The 17981-nt window shown below is 37.6% G+C and overlaps 1 protein-coding gene across 3 annotated transcripts in view; it reads left to right on the top strand.

Moving 5' to 3' along the window:
• PSME4 (proteasome activator subunit 4) overlaps window positions 1-15770 on the top strand; it is a 99896-nt gene extending 84126 nt beyond the window's left edge. For all 3 annotated transcript variants that reach the window (XM_047852457.1, XM_047852456.1, XM_047852458.1), the window contains 6 exons: window positions 6940-7068; window positions 7772-7927; window positions 10466-10628; window positions 12680-12813; window positions 13561-13699; window positions 14240-15770. In XM_047852457.1, coding sequence (XP_047708413.1) covers window positions 6940-7068; window positions 7772-7927; window positions 10466-10628; window positions 12680-12813; window positions 13561-13695 — 717 coding nt within the window. In that variant the 3' untranslated portion in view covers window positions 13696-13699; window positions 14240-15770. The remainder of the gene's footprint in view (window positions 1-6939; window positions 7069-7771; window positions 7928-10465; window positions 10629-12679; window positions 12814-13560; window positions 13700-14239) is intronic.
• Window positions 15771-17981: the final 2211 nt, after the last annotated feature.

Here is a 17981-nt window from a genome sequence, read left to right as displayed (position 1 = left end):
CTATATCAAAGTGGAAGTTTCTATTATTTGCCTATTCTAGTTGAAGAGTCTGCATACCGCTAAAGGTTAAAGGAGGAGGATTTTCAAACAGGAATAGTTTACACAACATTGGCTTTAGACTTAAAAAAAGAGACCTACTTTAAAATCCTGTTTGTGAGAGGTGCAATTTTGTGATCTTGCACAGGCTACTGAACTTGTAAGACTGACTTCTTATATATAAAGTGAGGGATAATACCAGTATTCCTCACAGAGTTGTTGCAAGGATGAAATGAGACAATGCCTGTAAAGCAGAGAGCACGGTGTCAGATACTTGTATATATTGTAATTATTGTAGATTATTTTTGTTAATAATCTTTAAGTGCTTTTTATTTTGTTTATTTTTAATTTTTTTTAGTATTTATTTTTGTGAGAGAGAGAGAGCAAGGGAGGGACAGAGCTAGAGGGAGACACAGAATCCAAAGCAGGCTCCAGGCTCTGAGCTGTCAGCACAGACCCCAATGTTGTGAGTTCAAATGAACTCACAGAACTTATGAGCTGTAAGATCATGACCTGAGCTGAAGTCAGACGCTTAACTGACTAAGCCACCCAGGTGCCCCTAACCTCATTTTAGTTTGGAATAATAAAGAGTTCTGATGACTACAATCAGGAAGGAAGAGAGGATGTATTATATATCTTATTTCAGACTTCACTAAGGGCTCATCAAAACTCACCACTGTACAATAATAGTTTTGCATATACCAAACTTAGAGAAAAATTTACAGATGTTGTACAAAGTTACATGCCATTGGGGTGACTGGGTGGCTCAGTCAGAAATTAATAGATCACTTAGAAATATCTAGGCAGTTCAGTCCCTGGGGACTTAGGTAACAGAATTTAACAGCCTCCTCAAGATGCTGTCTCCTTGCATTTCTCTCTTCAAGATTTCAGATGTCCAGGAGCACCTAGGTGGCTCAGTCAGTTGAGCGTCTAACTTCAGCTCAGGTCATGATCTCACGGTTTGTGAGTTCAAGCCCCACGTCGGGCTCTGTGCTGACAGCTCGGAGCCTGGAGCCTGCTTCAGATTCTGTGTCTCCTTCTCTCTCTGCCCCTCCCCCACTCACACTCTGTTTCTCTCTCCTTCAAAAATAAACATTTAAAAAAAAAATTAAAAAAAAAAAAAAAAAAGATTTCAGATGTCCAGAAAAAGTCTCATTGGCTGGGCTTGGGTCTCTTGCTACACTTTGGCTAGGCTGTATGATCCCTTGATTGACAGACCTACCAGAATGACAGAAAAGGATGCTTTTCCAAAGTTAATCAAACTGTTGTTATCAGCAGGAGGGATGAATAAATTGGCAAAGAAATGCTCATATTTATGCTACAAATAGACCATAAAACACCCTTCTTACTTCGTATCTTAAGGAAAACCCAAATCACTGTATGTCAGTCTGTTCTGTAGTGTGACCAGAAAGCAAGTGATAATAATTAGCATTACCCGAAGAAAGCCCCTAAATTTCATGGGCACATTTTTCCCCAAACTTTTTATTTCAAAATAATAATGATGCACAGGAAGTTACAAAGATAGTTCAAAGAGGTCTCACATACTCTTCACTCAATTTTCTCTAGTAGTTACATTTTTTTTAAACTGCAGTGTATTCTCAACATCAGAAAATTGAAATCGTTTAACCAATTTATACTGTGTATAAGTCTATACACCCCTTCGGTGTATACCCCCTTCGGTCCCAGATGAACATTCGCAAACTTTAAGGTTGTCTGAATCTTCGTGTTTCTATAACTACACATATGGTAGTTAGAACATTAACACAGTGTACACATGTGTTCTTTTAAAAGTCATATCTAGAAAGAAAAATAATGCTTTTAAGAAAATATTAAAGTTGAAAATTTTAAAGTTGAAGTGAGTTTGTATGATTCAGGCAAACTTACCTATAGAGCAGTTGCTGATAAAGAAATGTAGATGTTGTTTCTTGAGATGAACTAAGAAGAAAGTACTCTTGTGGAGATGGCCTGGCTCAGTTGGTAGAGCCTGTGACTCTGGATCTTGGGGGTCATGAGTTTGAGCCCCAGAGTGGGTACAAAGGTTACTTAAACAAATATATAAATACTTTTTTAAAAAAGTGTTGGAGGGGGAGTACTCTTCCAAACTTAGAGGCTTTATTTGTAACTGAAAAGGTTTTCGTTCCACAAACAGGATGTTGTTCATAGAGAAAACCCCTGCAAAGTAAAATATCTAAGAGATTTGGGGGTGCCTGCCTGGTTCAGTCAGAAGAGCATGTGACTCTTGATCTCAAGGTTGTGAGTTCTACCCCACAATGGGAGTAGAGATTACTTAAATAAATAAAAACTTGAAAAATTATATCTAAGAGATTTTTATCTCACTGGCATATAAAAGTAGTCTATTCCAAATGAATTGTCATCCTATGCTGGTAATTAATAATGGTTAATTTGCTGCTTTGGAACATGATATTCTTTATAGTGAAGTTTATCCATTGGACTTCAGGATTTTACTGGTTTTAGTAGAACATTTTAATCTGTTCCCAACTTGAGAACATTATGTCCTAATTTTATTCATAAAACAAATTTTTTTCATGAATGGTAGGAAGAGAGACTACTGATTCAATAGGTGAGTGAGTCACCTTAAATTTTTCTGGTGGTAATGGTAGGCCTGGCAGCAAATGAGTATCTTCTTTTTTATACGACAGTTCAACTAACCAAACTCTAAACCACCTCATTTTTATTGTGGAGGAGTTAAATGACAAAGGAAAACAGCTCCATCTACATGGCCTGGACATTTGTACTGTTGGGTATTTGTAATAATTTTTACGCTGAATTTGTTCGGTGTGTATCTGTTTATACCTTTGTGAACACACCTGTACCATACACCAGTTTGGTTGGTGTGTGTATGGGTTTGTTGTACAAAAACTAGAACTAGTTCAAGCTGCAAATTGATAAGGGCCATCTTTTCACATAACTGCCTCTCTTTATAGTGACGACTGTATTACCGTTTAATCAGTTTTCTGTGGATGGTCACTGGTTATTCCCAGCTTTTGGCTGTTAAAAAAACAGTGATAATAGTCTTTTGCAAATATGAGTATTTTTGTAGGATAATTGCTGTGTATGAAATTGCTGTGTAAAAGGTCTGTTTGTGTTGGTAATTTTAGTAGATACTGCCCTCCAAAGAGCCTATCTTCTCTCTTTCCCGCAAACCCTGATGTTTCTTAAATCTTTGATGGTCAAATAAAAATTATTGTTCTTGGGGTGCCTGGTTGGCATGCAGCTCTTACTCTCAGGGTTGTGACTTCAAGCCCCACTTTGGACATGGATCCTACTTTAAATAAATAAATAATTAAAAATAAAATCACTGTACCTCTTTAGTGAGACTGCCTCCTTGTACATTGGCTCTTTTTATTTTTCTGCCAGCTATCTGTATTTTGCCAGTTTTCTTTTGTGTTATGAAGGTGTTCCATTTTCATAAGTTTCTTTATTTTTAATGATGTTTTGAAGTTTGCTAGTCCAAGATTATTTTTTTAAACAACTCTTGTCTTATTTTTATGGTTTTATCTTTTGAATTTAAATTTGCAGTATAAGATAGAAAATTGATATGATTACTTTTATATAAAGTATTGATGTAAAGGTACAGCTTACTTTTCAAGATAATCTATCTTTTCTCGATTGATTTGAGATGGAATCTGATACGCTGGTTTTAGTAAAGTCTGCTAAGGGAAATTAACATGGTGAATTAGTCTACTCTACTTGGAGGTTTAGTTGTTAAAGAAAAATTATTCTGATACCCGTTAAAATCATAAGGAAGACTTTATTTAGGTCTGTTGCGATAGGTGTCAAGACTGAGTAGGGGAGAGAGACTGGGCTCCAAGCCTAATACAGCAGACAGCTGCGGATACTTAGCCAACAAGACGAATGGGAGGAGGTGTCAGTGGATAGTGTACTAAGAGGAGACGTCAAGGGCAGGGGATTCCTGCTAAACTGACTTGACAGGATTCTTCCTGAAAAGCAGCCCATGACAATCAGATACCAAAGGTGGAGGTCAGGAATTGGATCACATACAGAGGGTGAGGTCTTCTCTAAAAACAGACTTGTCAGGATTCTTGCTACAACTGGACTCAGCAGGCCCAAGGACTAAAAGAGAGCTCAGAGTAACCAGGCTAAAGCTGGGTAAATAAGGATAGTTAAAGTAAAGGCATGGTTAAGTTCCCATTTGTTATGGGTATGCAAAGAAATTTGGGAATACTAAACTTTGAATATCTCCCCTAAATTGACTTCCTTAGTGTTTTAGAAAAAAATAATTTTTTTCCCATATTAAAGCTATACTTTCAGAAGAAACAAGAGAGGTGCCTGGGTGATTCAGTCGGTTAAGTGTCTGACTTTGGCTCAGGTCCTGATCTCACAGTTTGAGTTCAAGCCCTGCATCCAGCTCCCTGCTGTCAGTGTGGAGCCTTCAGATCCTGTCTCTCCTCTCGGCCCCTCCTCCATGCACACACGTGTGCGCACTCTCTCTCTCTCTCTCTTTCTCAAAAATAAATAAATTTTGAAAAAAGAAATAAAATATACTTACGCTGTTTTAGAGGACACTTATTTAAGGGTTGGGGACAAAGAAGGCTACCTAAGTGTACTTTATTTTACCAATTTGTCTTTGGAGACTTAAAAATACTTTTTATGATCAGAAAACAAAATTATATGAAAATTCCCTTTACAAAAAGCGAAATGAAATGAATCTCACCTCACTATGTAACTGGTTGTAAGGATAAATACACAGAGTGGTGACTTTTAAAACAGAAAATCAGGGTGCCTGGGTGGCTCAGTCAGTTAAGCGTCTGACTCTTGATAATGGCTCAGGTCATGATTTCACGGTTCATGAGATCCAGTCCCGCATTAGGCTCTGCGTGCTCTCTCGCTCTCTCTCAAAATAAATAAACTTAAAAAAAATCATGCATGCCTTGTGAGAATTGCATCCTCTAATATTGGAATGAAGCTATTATGTTATTTAATGAAGAGCAAATAATAATTGCCAATAGTGTTAAAAAAAAAATTCAACAGGATAAATTTGAAGATCTTACTGGGTTTGTTTGTCCAGTGATCATGAATGGGGACAGTACCCCTTTAGCAAATAGAAAGGAGCTTCAAGGAACTCTACAACATAGAAGGTTTTTTTTAAAGGCTGTAAGGGAATGGGACAAGGAAGGGCATAAACAAAAAGGACTCTTTCCAACAAGGTCATCTTTCTGTAGGGGAGAGGCAGAGGTCTGTCTTGGAGTTTACTATTACTGTCACTGATAAGGTAATTCCACATTACCTGGGTGATGGTCATATTCCTGGGCGTGACTTAACTGAAAACTACAGTTAAGTCTTGGTTTGCAGGGTGGGGGGCAATTGACATCATTTTGAGCCTGTTCCTTTTTTAGCAATAGGAACTGAAATTTTTAGCATGAGTGACAAGAGATATAAAAATACAGCTGTTTAGTAAAATCTCAGTCATCCTAAATTTGAAAACATCGGTATGATCTCATGATCTGTTTCTCTTTAGAAAATATGCTTATTTCCTAGCAATGTCCACAAAAATTCATAACCACTAATCAGCCTAGTAGTGATCACTACTCGTAGTGCCCAGATTATGGTTTCTAGGTATCATTTCCCACTAGAAGAATCAGGGCTCCTCGGAGAAATAGCTGATTTCAGGTTTGGACCAGAAATGTGCAGGATAGACCTCATTTATCTTATAGCAGAAACCAAGGATGTTATAGTTATGTTAAAGGACTCAGGAGCCATTTTGAGCACCACTAAGATTAAAACCATTAAATTTGTTGAAATTCATTAGTTCATAATGACATTTAAAAAAAATTCATTGTTCGCATTTGGAGAATAGGAAGGAAACATTCTGAAGGAGGGAAGGCTTTTCTCTATGAAGAAGAGATGAGTGTCAGCATTCTGTAAACCTTTTTATAATGGTTCATCACAAAGAATACTGACCATAAGTGAAGGAAGTACACACCATTTATTTTGTACTCAAACAGTTAAACTTGAAAAAAATCATGCTGGAGCCAATGAATGCCATCACAGGGATGCAATAAGAGAAGGCCATTTATAGGGGACAATACAAAACTAAGGAGCCAGGCCTTCCTCCACTTTGTTTTAAAAACGGGGGGCTGGGGGTGGGGGGGGTGGGCAGGGCGCCTGGGTGGCTCAGTCGTTTAAACATAAGACTTCAGGTCAGGTCATGATCTCGTGGTTCCTGATTTCGAGCCCCACGTCAGTCTCTGTGCTAATAGCTCAGAGCCTAAAGCCTGCTTGGGGTTCTGTGTCTCCCTCTTTCTCTGCCCCTCCACCCCGCCTCAAAAATAAACATTTAAAAAATAAGAGAAAAGGCAAGGACTTTTAAAAGAGGATGGAGATAATTTAGAGATTTTTTAAAATACATTTTTTCACAGAATCTTTTACATTTAAGAGCCACATGAACCAAATACAGTGTGTGGTCATTATATTGAACCAGATTCCAAACAACCAGTTGCAGTAACACATGTACAAAATAATTGGGGGAAATTTGAACACTACTGTACACTTTATATTTTAACTATAATGAATTTTAGTGGGTGATGTCATTCCAGGTTTGTTTTTAATAAGTAACTTTTATCTTTTAGAGATCTATAATAAAATATTCGTGGGTGAAGTATGTCTGGGATTTGCTTCAGATAATTGGGGGATGTTGTCAAAAATGAGGGGGTTACCTGTGAGTTTGTTATTGTTGAAGAGGTAATTGATTTTATGGAGACTCCTTGTACTATTCCCTAGTTTTTGTATATATCTGAAAATTTGCGTAGAAGTTTACTTTTAAAAGTAAAATGTGATTTTTTTTTTTTTTATGTAAGGATGCCTTTGTACTTCTTGGCTGTTATTTTCAGTTACGTGTTTGTCTTTTTTATTGTTCTCTAGATTGCCCCAGTGGAAAATGACAATAGCTATGATGAACTGAAAAGAGATGCAAAGTTATGTTTGTCACTAATGTCTCAGGGGTTGCTTTACCCTCATCAAGTGCCTTTGGTACTTCAGGTGCTAAAACAAGTAAGAGTGTATAACAAATATTTATATGATTTTGTTAGAACTTGGTATATCATTCTAAGAATTTCACAGAGTCCGCTGTAGTGCACATAAAACCTGAAATTTGTTTTTCATTTTGAATTTTCTTTTAGTATGAGGGAAGACATATATTGGCCAAAGAAACAGACCTAGATTCTGTACCTGCCTTTGCCACCAACTTCTGTGACCTTGGGGGCAATCACTCCACCCCCAGATTTCCTATATACACACAGAGCTACTTACTGAAGCACCTCAGATACAATGTGCTTATGAGTGAGGGGGGTGGTCATTCCCTTTCATCAATATCCCCTTTATTTTATTCACTTGTATTTCCCGGTTTCTGGTTAAAAATAATGATGATGATGATAATAATAATAATAATAATAATAATAATAATAATAATAATGTGCAACTCTTAGAGGAGTCAGAGCATTAGTTATAAATAATTTTCTTCAAGAGTTGACTTTTGAATGTGTTCCTTTCCCTTTACTTTCAACCATTCTAAATAACTAACTTTACCTGAAATAGTTTATGCAACCTTTTATTTAGAAGGATATAGGACATGAGCTTGCTCTAACTATACTTGTAAAAGTAGAGTTGTAGTAGATTATATTATTTGCTTATAATTTCTGTCATTTTTGTTCTTGGTAGCACTGTTTGCATTGTTTCTACTTCTTCTCATTTACAGACAGCAAGAAGCAGTTCTTGGCATGCTAGATACACAGTACTGACCTACCTCCAGACCATGGTATTTTATAACCTCTTTATTTTCCTTAACAATGAAGATGCAGTTAAAGACATCAGGTGGCTGGTTATAAGTCTTTTGGAGGATGAGCAACTAGAGGTAAAGTTTGAGATACAGCAAATCAAATGTAATACATTTAAAGAAGGCATCATGCCCTACCCCCTCTTTAATAAGTATGCACTGATTGATTTTCTTAAAGTGTAAATTATTAAAAGTAACTTTCATTTTAACATACTCTGTGTGATTGGTTTTGATACCCTAATCATGACTTCCTGTTGTACAAATGGAAACAAACATTGGGCATGTACTTGTTCTGGCATCTCTTTGAACGTGGACACATAACATTTTTGAACCAAAGTTTTCTTATATGTGAAATTGCAGGTGATAATATTTTCCTTACTAACTTAAGAGCTAATAGGAATGTCCATGAAGGCAATTTCAAGAGAATAAAAATCCACACACAAATGCTATTATCCAGTAGACTTAAAATAGGATTGTTGCCCCTTTTTATTTTTCTTGGTAGAGAAATTAAAGGTAGCTTTTGAGGTGAGGTTACATTAACATTTTGTACAAAAAGATAAATCTCTTAGTTAAAATAGCCAAATGTAAGAAAAGCATGTTGTAGTAAATACAGATTAAGATACAACTTTTGAAATTGGCCTTAGGTAAAGAAAATTCATTGAAATTTTTGTGAAATTTGTACTTTTTTAATTTTATGGGCTTTATGGGTTTTCTGTATGGTAGAACACTCCCAGTAATTATATATTCTATTTGAGAGCACTGAAAATAGATTATATCAGTAGGAAACTAGGAATGGAAATTTTTCTACCTCCTAATGAGCCTATTCATTTTGTAGTATAGCTTTATTGTTTTCTGGGAGCCAATATCGTCTAGTCCCTTAGATACTCACAGTTGGTTATGACAACCACAACAGACTTCAATGTAAATATTTACAGTTATCCATAACTTTTTAACTTGTATTTTTTAGTAACTTGAATGGAAATGAAAAGATGGAAATCTTGAAATCAGTATTTCCTAATTTTAAATATTACAGTAATCACATTAAATTGCATTTACTGTTTGGCTGGACCTTGTAGGACATTTTCATAATTATTTTTATATTCCATGTAGTAGGCTTAAGCATAACTGCTACTATAAGTATAACCATGCCATTCATTAAAACTGCCTTTCTTTTTTTTCCTAAAGATTTTTTTTTTTTTTTAAGTAATCTCTCAACCCAGTGTGGGGCTCAGACTCACAGCCCCAAGATCAAGAGTCGCATTTTCCACCCACTGACTGAGCCAGCCGGGCACCTCTGTCATATTTTTTAAAACAGAATATTGAGTATCAGTAATAATTAGTGACAGCTACTCATAATACTGAGAAAACATTATAATACTCTAAATGAGGAATGTTTAAAGAAAACTATTGATTTATTTAAAGGAAAACTTTTAGGGGTGCCTGGCTGGCTCATTTAGTAGAGCATGCGACTCGATTTCAGGGTCGTGAGTTCAAGCCCCATGTTGGGTGTAGAGCCTACTTTAAAAAAAGAATGTGTAATGATGATGACAGGGTTGTCAAGATAATATAATGAGTATTCCACATTAGTCTTCTGTCATAGTATGTTAGCACTGGCTCTTTGAAAAGCAGCTGATAGCCACAAAATTCACAGTAAAACTGTTCATACATTGGAATTTAGTAATCCCAATTTTTAGGATCCAACTTAAGAAAACACATAACAGTATGGAAAAAAATTATATACATAAATTAAGAATATTTTTAGCACAATAGAAGTTGAAAGCATTCTAATCAATAGTTGGATATAAAAATGAATCATGGTATTAAAAGAAATAATGCAACCGAATATGAAGTAGTGAAACATTTTATAATGTAATTCACTTAATAGTGTGATGAAAATGTTAAGTATGCAAAAACTGTCAACACTAAAACATTTAAGACAAAACCTTTTGAAGCAATAAATAGCAAAATATTCAGGTTTTTTTTTTAAATCATTATTTCCTGTCTTTATGAATATTTAGCAGGAATTTTGTGATATATCTGAGAAGATAGCATTTTACTGCTTTTTTGTTTTCAACAAAACTTGAGTTCCCATTCCACTTTGAAATGATGCACTTTGCATTTAGCACTTCTGAAAACGATGTTTGTAGTCTGACATAAGCTTGTGAGATTCCTAAGAAGTAAATTGCACAGAAGTAGCTACAATATATGCCCATTGCAGAAATTGTCCTGTATCTCTGTTACCAGTGAAAACAACAATAGCAGTAGATTTTAGAGATCTGGACTCCAGGAAAACTTTGTTTTAATGTTAGGCTCTGGCACTGCTTTTAAACAGTTATAGCCCTGATAAGAAGAACTGTCAGTCAATGGGAAAATGCTTTATGGAGAAATTTAATTTTGTATGTTACTCTCTGCAACCCTAATGCTTTCATCCGTTTTGAGGTCACAGACCCCTTGAGGATCTGATGAAGTCTCCATTAAGAAATAGCCTGTGAGAGTATTTACACAATTTGCAAACAAATGCCAGGGAAAGCCCCCAGCCCAGTTCCTGCAACCACCCTCCCTAGCATTCCACTTGATTTAGGATCTCAACTCTAAAAGAAGTGATTATCTCTACAGGTTCGAGAAATGGCTGCTACCACCTTAAGTGGTCTGTTACAATGTAATTTCCTGACCATGGACAGTCCTATGCAGATTCATTTTGAGCAACTTTGCAAGACAAAACTACCGAAGAAAAGAAAGCGAGACCCTGGTTTTGTAGGAGATACAATTCCTTCTGCAGGTAACTGTGCTGGTAGAAAAATACCCATATCCTTTGGGAAATTAACCAGGCTTACTTAACAAATATTTACTGAATACTTGTATGTACCTGGGTACTGGAAATAGTTGTCCCTGCTTTTTTTTTTTTTTTTAATAATTTTTTTCAATGTTTATTTTTGAGAGAGGGAGCACAAGTGGGGGAGGGGCAGAGAGAGACAGACACAGAATCTGAAGCAGGCTCCCTGACACTGGGCTCAAACTCACGAACTGCAAGATCATGACCTGAGCTGAAGTCGGATGCTTAATTGATTGAGCCACCCAGGCGCCCCAGGTTGTCCCTGCTTTTAATGAGCTTTGCCTATTAAGGCAAGACCTGGAATTTAAAAGCAAAAATTGAGATAAGTACAAAGGGACCTGAGGATGCCTGGGTAGTTCAGTCGGTAAAGTGTCTGACTCTTGATTTTGACTCAGGTCATGATGGCATCTCACCATTGTGAGATCAAGCCCCAAGTTGGGCTTGGTGCTGGTTGTGGAGCCTGTTTAAGATTCATCCTCTCTCTCTCTCTCTCTCTCTCAAAAAAAAAAATAATAATAATAATAATAATAATAATAAAAACAAAGAAACCTATACACCGCTGCATGCAACTATTAAATTAATCAGGTCTACCCACCTACATGAATTAGTCATTTTGGAGAGGCTAAAATATTTTTTAGATTTTATTGCTTAGGTATAAATGTACTAAGAAAATATAAAGTAAAAACAGCCTTACTTTTATCTGGAAAGGGGTCTATTCACTACTTCACTAGCCATTTGTTGGGAGGGTAAGAAGAGTCCTTTCAGAGTAGAAGTTTCTACTCTAACGGAGCATAAAGATAAACAGTCTGTTTAAGAATCAGATCTGATTACCATATCACATTTATTTATTTATTTTTTTTTTAATTTTAAAAAAAAAATTTTTTTTCAACGTTTATTTATTTTTGGGACAGAGAGACAGAGCATGAACGGGGGAGGGGCAGAGAGAGAGGGAGACACAGAATCGGAAACAGGCTCCAGGCTCTGAGCCATCAGCCCAGAGCCCGACGCGGGGCTCAAACTCACGGACCGGGAGATCGTGACCTGGCTGAAGTCGGACGCTTAACCGACTGCGCCACCCAGGCGCCCCTACCATGTCACATTTAAAGAGACATTTAAACATGATTGTGGGGCGCTTGGCTGGCTTGGTCGGTGGAGCATGTGATTCTTGATCTCAGGGTTGTAAATTCAAGCTCCATGTTGGGTATAGAGACTATTTAAAAATAAAATCTTTAAAAAAACCATGGTTGGAAAGAACTATCTGACATTGCAACTGCTAACTACATAGTCACAGGAAGAATGAAAAATATATAGAAAGATTCTTAATAAGTAGGAGGCTTATCAGATTTATGGGACATGCTTGGAATGTGAAGCTCCTAAGTGCTGATTACAGAAGAGTCTTAATTATGTCATATAGTTACCTAATAGCAATTTCCAATAAAATGCCAATGTATGTTCTAGTGGCTTTGCTTGAGAACTATATATGTATATATTTTTTAATTATTTATTTTGAGAGAGAGAAAGAGAGAGAGGGTATGAGTAGGGGAGGGGCAAAGAGAGAGAGAATCCCAAGTAGGCTCTGCACTGTCCGCACAGAGCCCCATGCAGGGCTTGATCTCATGAGATCATGACCTGAGGGGAAGTCGGATGTTTAACTGACTGAGCCATCCAGGCACACCTGAGAGCTGTGTGTGTGTGTGTGTGTGTTTTAATGTTTACTTTTGAGAGAGAGTGTACAAGCAGGGGAGGGGCCGGGGGGGGGGGGGTGGTGGTACAGAGGATCTGAAGCAGGCTCCAAGCTGACAGCAGACAGCCCAACATGGGGCTCAAACTCACTAGCCGAGAGATCATGACCTGAGCCAAAGTCAAACGCTTAACCGACTGAGCCGCCCAGGCATCCTGAAAACCACTAGTTTAATTGAAAACTAATTTCATTTCACTGTAACACGTGCAGTAGAGTCCTGTAAATATTGGAACATACATTGGTGGTTTTTTTGCAGAGTTGGTCAAACGTCATGCTGGGGTGCTAGGACTTGGTGCGTGTGTTCTTTCTAGTCCTTATGATGTTCCCACCTGGATGCCCCAGCTCCTTATGAATCTCAGTGCACATCTAAATGATCCGCAGCCTATTGAGGTAAAATCTTTCTTGTTAGTTTCTTTGCATGCATATTATATCAGTGATGTTTTGTAAGAAATCATTTATGCTGATAATTTCCCATTCACTCTGGACCTTCAGCTATGATAAAACTGCTGCTGCTACTACCTCTGCCAGGGCTAAGCCTGCTCATCAGTGATTATTAAAATCTTGCAGAGGCCTTGCTTTTGTGTATATTTGAGAGCTTTTGGTAGCAAGGAAAATACTATAGCTTCTGTCTCTCCCAGTTCAGTGGAAGTAAAATACTGTCAATGTTGTCTGGATAGTTAATCTTTATACTTCACTAACATTTTATACCTAGGAAGTATCTAACTGGGAGCTAATATTAAACAGGAAATTGTGATGGTAGTATTCATGATTAACTATGTCCCTAAATAGCTGAAAAGGTCAATGACTTTGTCCTTTTCACCTTGGTAAATAGATGTAGGTGTATATTCAAACTGGTTTAATAATGCGGTGTAAGTTCCAGGGGCTTGTCCTAAAGTGCAGCTCATAGTTTTAAAGAAGTGAGCTTGGTGGCTTTGCCAAGTTCCATTTGGCTTGTTAGTTTTGCAGCACTCAGTTAAGTGTGAGATCTGAAGTCTAGAGGGATCTTTATTTAGTTATCCTAAACACTAACTAGGATAACTAAACACATATATATCCTAAACACATAACTATCCTAAACTAGTTATCCTAGTTTTTCAGAGGTTAAAATAAAATGTGTGTGGGTTGCCTACTCTACAGATGACTGTAAAAAAGACCTTATCCAATTTCCGAAGGACGCACCATGACAACTGGCAAGAACACAAACAGCAATTCACAGATGACCAGCTGCTTGTTCTCACCGATCTCCTTGTGTCACCATGCTATTATGCATAGAAGGGTGAGTCAGCAAAATTGAGATTAAAGAAGTCTGGCATCCCCAGGCAGATGTCATTGGTTTGGTGATTGGGAAGTAGGTGTTCCTAAGTTTTTTCCTTTTTCTGACATTCTTAGATGTCACTGTTTAGATTTAAATATATATATATGACTTTTGCTATCACCAGTGGAAGTAAGTTTCCAGAAAATTCTTCCTTGTTTCTCTGCTTCGGGTATTAAGCAGAGAATTGATGTGACTGCTTTTGGACCTTTATAAATGAGAAGGCTCAGTAGCCTGGGAATGGTTAGTTAAGAGAAATTGTGTTCTTACTTGCCTCCTGCGTGGGACCTAGGCACTCTGGGTTGCCCCAAGGACCTTAGGTACTATACAATTATGAGAACATTTCATCTGTATTCTTAAGTTTTTTGTTTTTTGTTTTTTGTTTTCATCCTGAATTAAAGATGAGAACCCAGAAACCTTTCCACTGGGGTAAGAAGAATAAAGAAAATCTCACTTCTTGCATGTTCTGTTGTCTAACTGAAATTTTTTTCCTCCCTGATACAGATGAGTAGTCCTCACTTCAAGCTCTTTTCATCAAAAATTCCAGATCCTCAGGTACCATCTCTGGTGGCTCTCTGCAGGTTTTTAAACCCCGCCTCTGCTGAGCTCTCATCGGTTTGGTGGTTTCTGTGTTTAGTCTCATTAGTCTACGTTCCACAGGCTCTCAGCTGCCATTTGATTACCTAACTTGTCTGGAAGTATCTCCAGAATACTGAACACTTTTTCTTTGAGGCATCTGACAAAGCCACAGTGTCTCAGACTAGAAATAATTACCCAATATGATCATGGCATCCAAGAACAAACAGTCTAGGAAATCATTAAGAAACAATTTACTTGTAATGGAGAATACCTGTCTATAATACAGGTCCTGTCATTTCACTCATCTCAAATTATTTTGAATTTTTTCCAAATGGCTGTTGGGTGTAGATGGTAGTAGGGCTGCGGGCCATAAATCAAAGCCTGAGAGCCTTGGGTCTGGAGAGCCATGAAGAGGGAAGTAAAAGAGAGCCAAGTTTGGAGCCTAACCAAGGACCTGATGGATCACTCCACCAAGACACAGAAGTGAAGTCTTTGTCCACATTCTTCCCACAGACTGGAGTTTTTGGTGCTGATAGAGCAGTTGCTGAAAAACTGGGGGTTTGGTGAATAAATTTTTGATTGATTGTTGTGTGTGTATACAATGTGTGATTTTGAAAATAAACAACAACAACAACAAAAACCCTGACTGATTGATTTTTACCTGTATTCTTTGCATATACTATTGGACCCTCTTTGAAAACTGTTATACATCACCTAATGGAAAACTGCTGTGTATGTGGAAATTTCGTAATTTTCTTTCTTTTTTGTTTTTTTTCTTTTTTCTTTTTTTTGTTTTTTTTGCCTGCAGAATCGTTGAGAGACTGAGTCTTTATATTTAATTGACTTGTTTAATAAATGTTATATAGATGTAAAAGACTGTATAAACTGTAGAGATAGCATTGGCAAGACTTTGTACAGATGCAACCTTTTACACAGCACCTGTGTGTAATTATTTGTAAAGATTCACATGTAGCTCTTTATTATAGTAAATTTTGGCTTTTGTACCAATTGAATGCTATTTTTTGTGTTTTTAAATTATTTTCTCTATCTTTTCATGTTACAAAAGCTGAGGTATGGGGTTTTTGTTTGAGTTCACTTATCGTTAGAATGTCTGGATTTTTATGTAACTTTTTTGTGTGCATCCTTAAATGCAAAACCACATGTTTGCCTGTGACAAGTTTATAGAATGCAAGGTATCTTCTAGGTTAAAGTAATTCACAAGTTGGTGAATGTCATCTTGGAACACACCCTGTACAGTCTTCCTTAAAGGAACACTACAGTATATTTTTTAGTATCTACTTGCTGAATGACTCGATACAGACCTAAGCACAGCAGAGGTCCCGGTATAGTATTGAATTATCAGCATACACAGGCCTAATCCCTGTATAGAGTAGTGCCAAACTGATGATTTCAATTGTGTAACTAGTTTAAAACCCAATAAATGGATTGTTTTTAACATCTGGCTTTTGTCTTCATTAAGAAGAGAAGACAGTTTTCTTTTTTTTTTAAATTTTTTTTTTTTTCAACGTTTATTTATTTTTGGGACAGAGAGAGACAGAGCATGAATGGGGGAGGGGCAGAGAGAGAGGGAGACACAGAATCGGAAGCAGGCTCCAGGCTCTGAGCCATCAGCCCAGAGCCTGACGCGGGGCTCGAACTCACGGACCGCGAGATCGTGACCTGGCTGAAGTCGGACGCTTAACCGACTGCGCCACCCAGGCGCCCCGAGAAGACAGTTTTCTAGGCAGTGACTCTCATGGATTCCTTTTCCATCCATAGATCTGGATCCATAAATTCATGCCCTCTAACCAAAATGAATTACCTAAACCAGACCTGTCTAGTATAGTAGCTAATAGCTACATATGACTATTTACATATAAATAAAATTTCATTTCTTCAGCCTCTATGGCCACTTGTGGCTAGTAGTTTACCTTACTGAGTAGCACAGATGAATGTTTTTATCACAGAAAGTTCTGTTGGACAGCACTGGTCTGGTCTAGATCATTGGTGATCTAGATGTGTCTAAGAATGTATCTAAGAATCACATGGGGATTTTGTTAAAATGTGAATTTTAATTCATGCTGCTAGCTCATGATATTGATGTCTGGCCCTCACACTTTGAATGGTGAGGCCTTACATTATATTAACCACTTGAGATTTTTCTAAACGAGCTGCATGAAACTATGCCTTAGCAAGGTTCCTAAAGTAAGAACTTTATTTTTTTTTTCAATGTATGAAATTTATTGTCAAATTGGTTTCCATACAACACCCATTGCTCATCCCAAAAGGTGCCCTCCTCAATACCCATCACCCACCCTCCCCTCCCTCCCACCCCCCATCAACCCTCAGTTTTTAAGAGTCTCTTATGCTTTGGCTCTCTCCCACTCTAACCTCTTTTTTTTTTTCCTTCCCCTCCCCCATGGGTTTCTGTAAAGTTACTCAGGATCAACATAAGAGTGAAAACATACGGTATCTGTCTTTCTCTATATGGCTTATTTCACTTAGCATCACACTCTCCAGTTCCATCCACGTTGCTACAAAGGGCCATATTTCATTCTTTTTCATTGCCACGTAGTACTCCATTGTGTATATAAACCACAATTTCTTTATCCATTCATCAGTTGATGGACATTTAGGCTCTTTCCATAATTTGGTTATTGTTGAGAGTGCTGCTATAAACATTGGGGTACAAGTGCCCCTATGCATCAGTACTCCTGTATCCCTTGGGTAAATTCCTAGCAGTGCTATTGCTGGGTCATAGGGTAGGTCCATTTTTAATTTTTTGAGGAACCTCCACACTGTTTTCCAGAGTGGCTGCACCAGTTTGCATTCCCACCAACAGTGCAAGAGGGTTCCCGTTTCTCCACATCCTCTCCAGCATCTATAGTCTCCTGATTTGTTCATTTTGGCCACTCTGACTGGCGTGAGGTGATATCTGAGTGTGGTTTTGATTTGTATTTCCCTGGTAAGGACCGACATTGAACATCTTTTCATGTGCCTGTTGGCCATCCGGATGTCCTCTTTAGAGAAGTGTCTATTCATGTTTTCTGCCCATTTCTTCACTGGGTTATTTGTTTTTCGGGTGCGGGGTTTTGGTGAGCTCTTTATAGATTTTGGATACTAGCCCTTTGTCCGATATGTCATTTGCAAATATCTTTTCCCATTCCATTGGTTGCCTTTTAGTTTTGTTGGTTGTTTCCTTTGCTGTGCAGAAGCTTTTTATCTTCATAAGGTCCCAGTAATTCATTTTTGCTTTTAATTCCCTTGCTTTGGAGATGTGTCAAGTAAGAGATTGCTACGGCTGAGGTCAGAGAGGTCTTTTCCTGCTTTCTCCTCTAGGGTTTTGATGGTTTCCTGTCTCACATCCAGGTCCTTTATCCATTTTGAGTTTATTTTTGTGAATGGTGTGAGAAAGTGGTCTAGTTTCAACCTTCTGCATGTTGCTGTCCAGTTCTCCCAGCACCATTTGTTAAAGAGACTGTCTTTTTTCCATTGGATGTTCTTTCCTTCTTTGTCAAAGATTAGTTGGCCATACGTTTGTGGGTCTAGTTCTGGGGTTTCTATTCTATTCCATTGGTCTATGTGTCTGTTTTTGTGCCAATACCATGCTGTCTTGATGATTACAGCTTTGTAGTAGAGGCTAAAGTCTGGGATTGTGATGCCTCCT

The sequence above is a fragment of the Prionailurus viverrinus genome, chromosome A3 (genome assembly GCF_022837055.1).
Source record: "Prionailurus viverrinus isolate Anna chromosome A3, UM_Priviv_1.0, whole genome shotgun sequence".
Lineage (NCBI taxonomy): Eukaryota > Metazoa > Chordata > Mammalia > Carnivora > Felidae > Prionailurus > Prionailurus viverrinus.
Note: the sequence above shows the minus strand (reverse complement) of the source record. Positions and strands in the feature narration are given on the sequence as shown.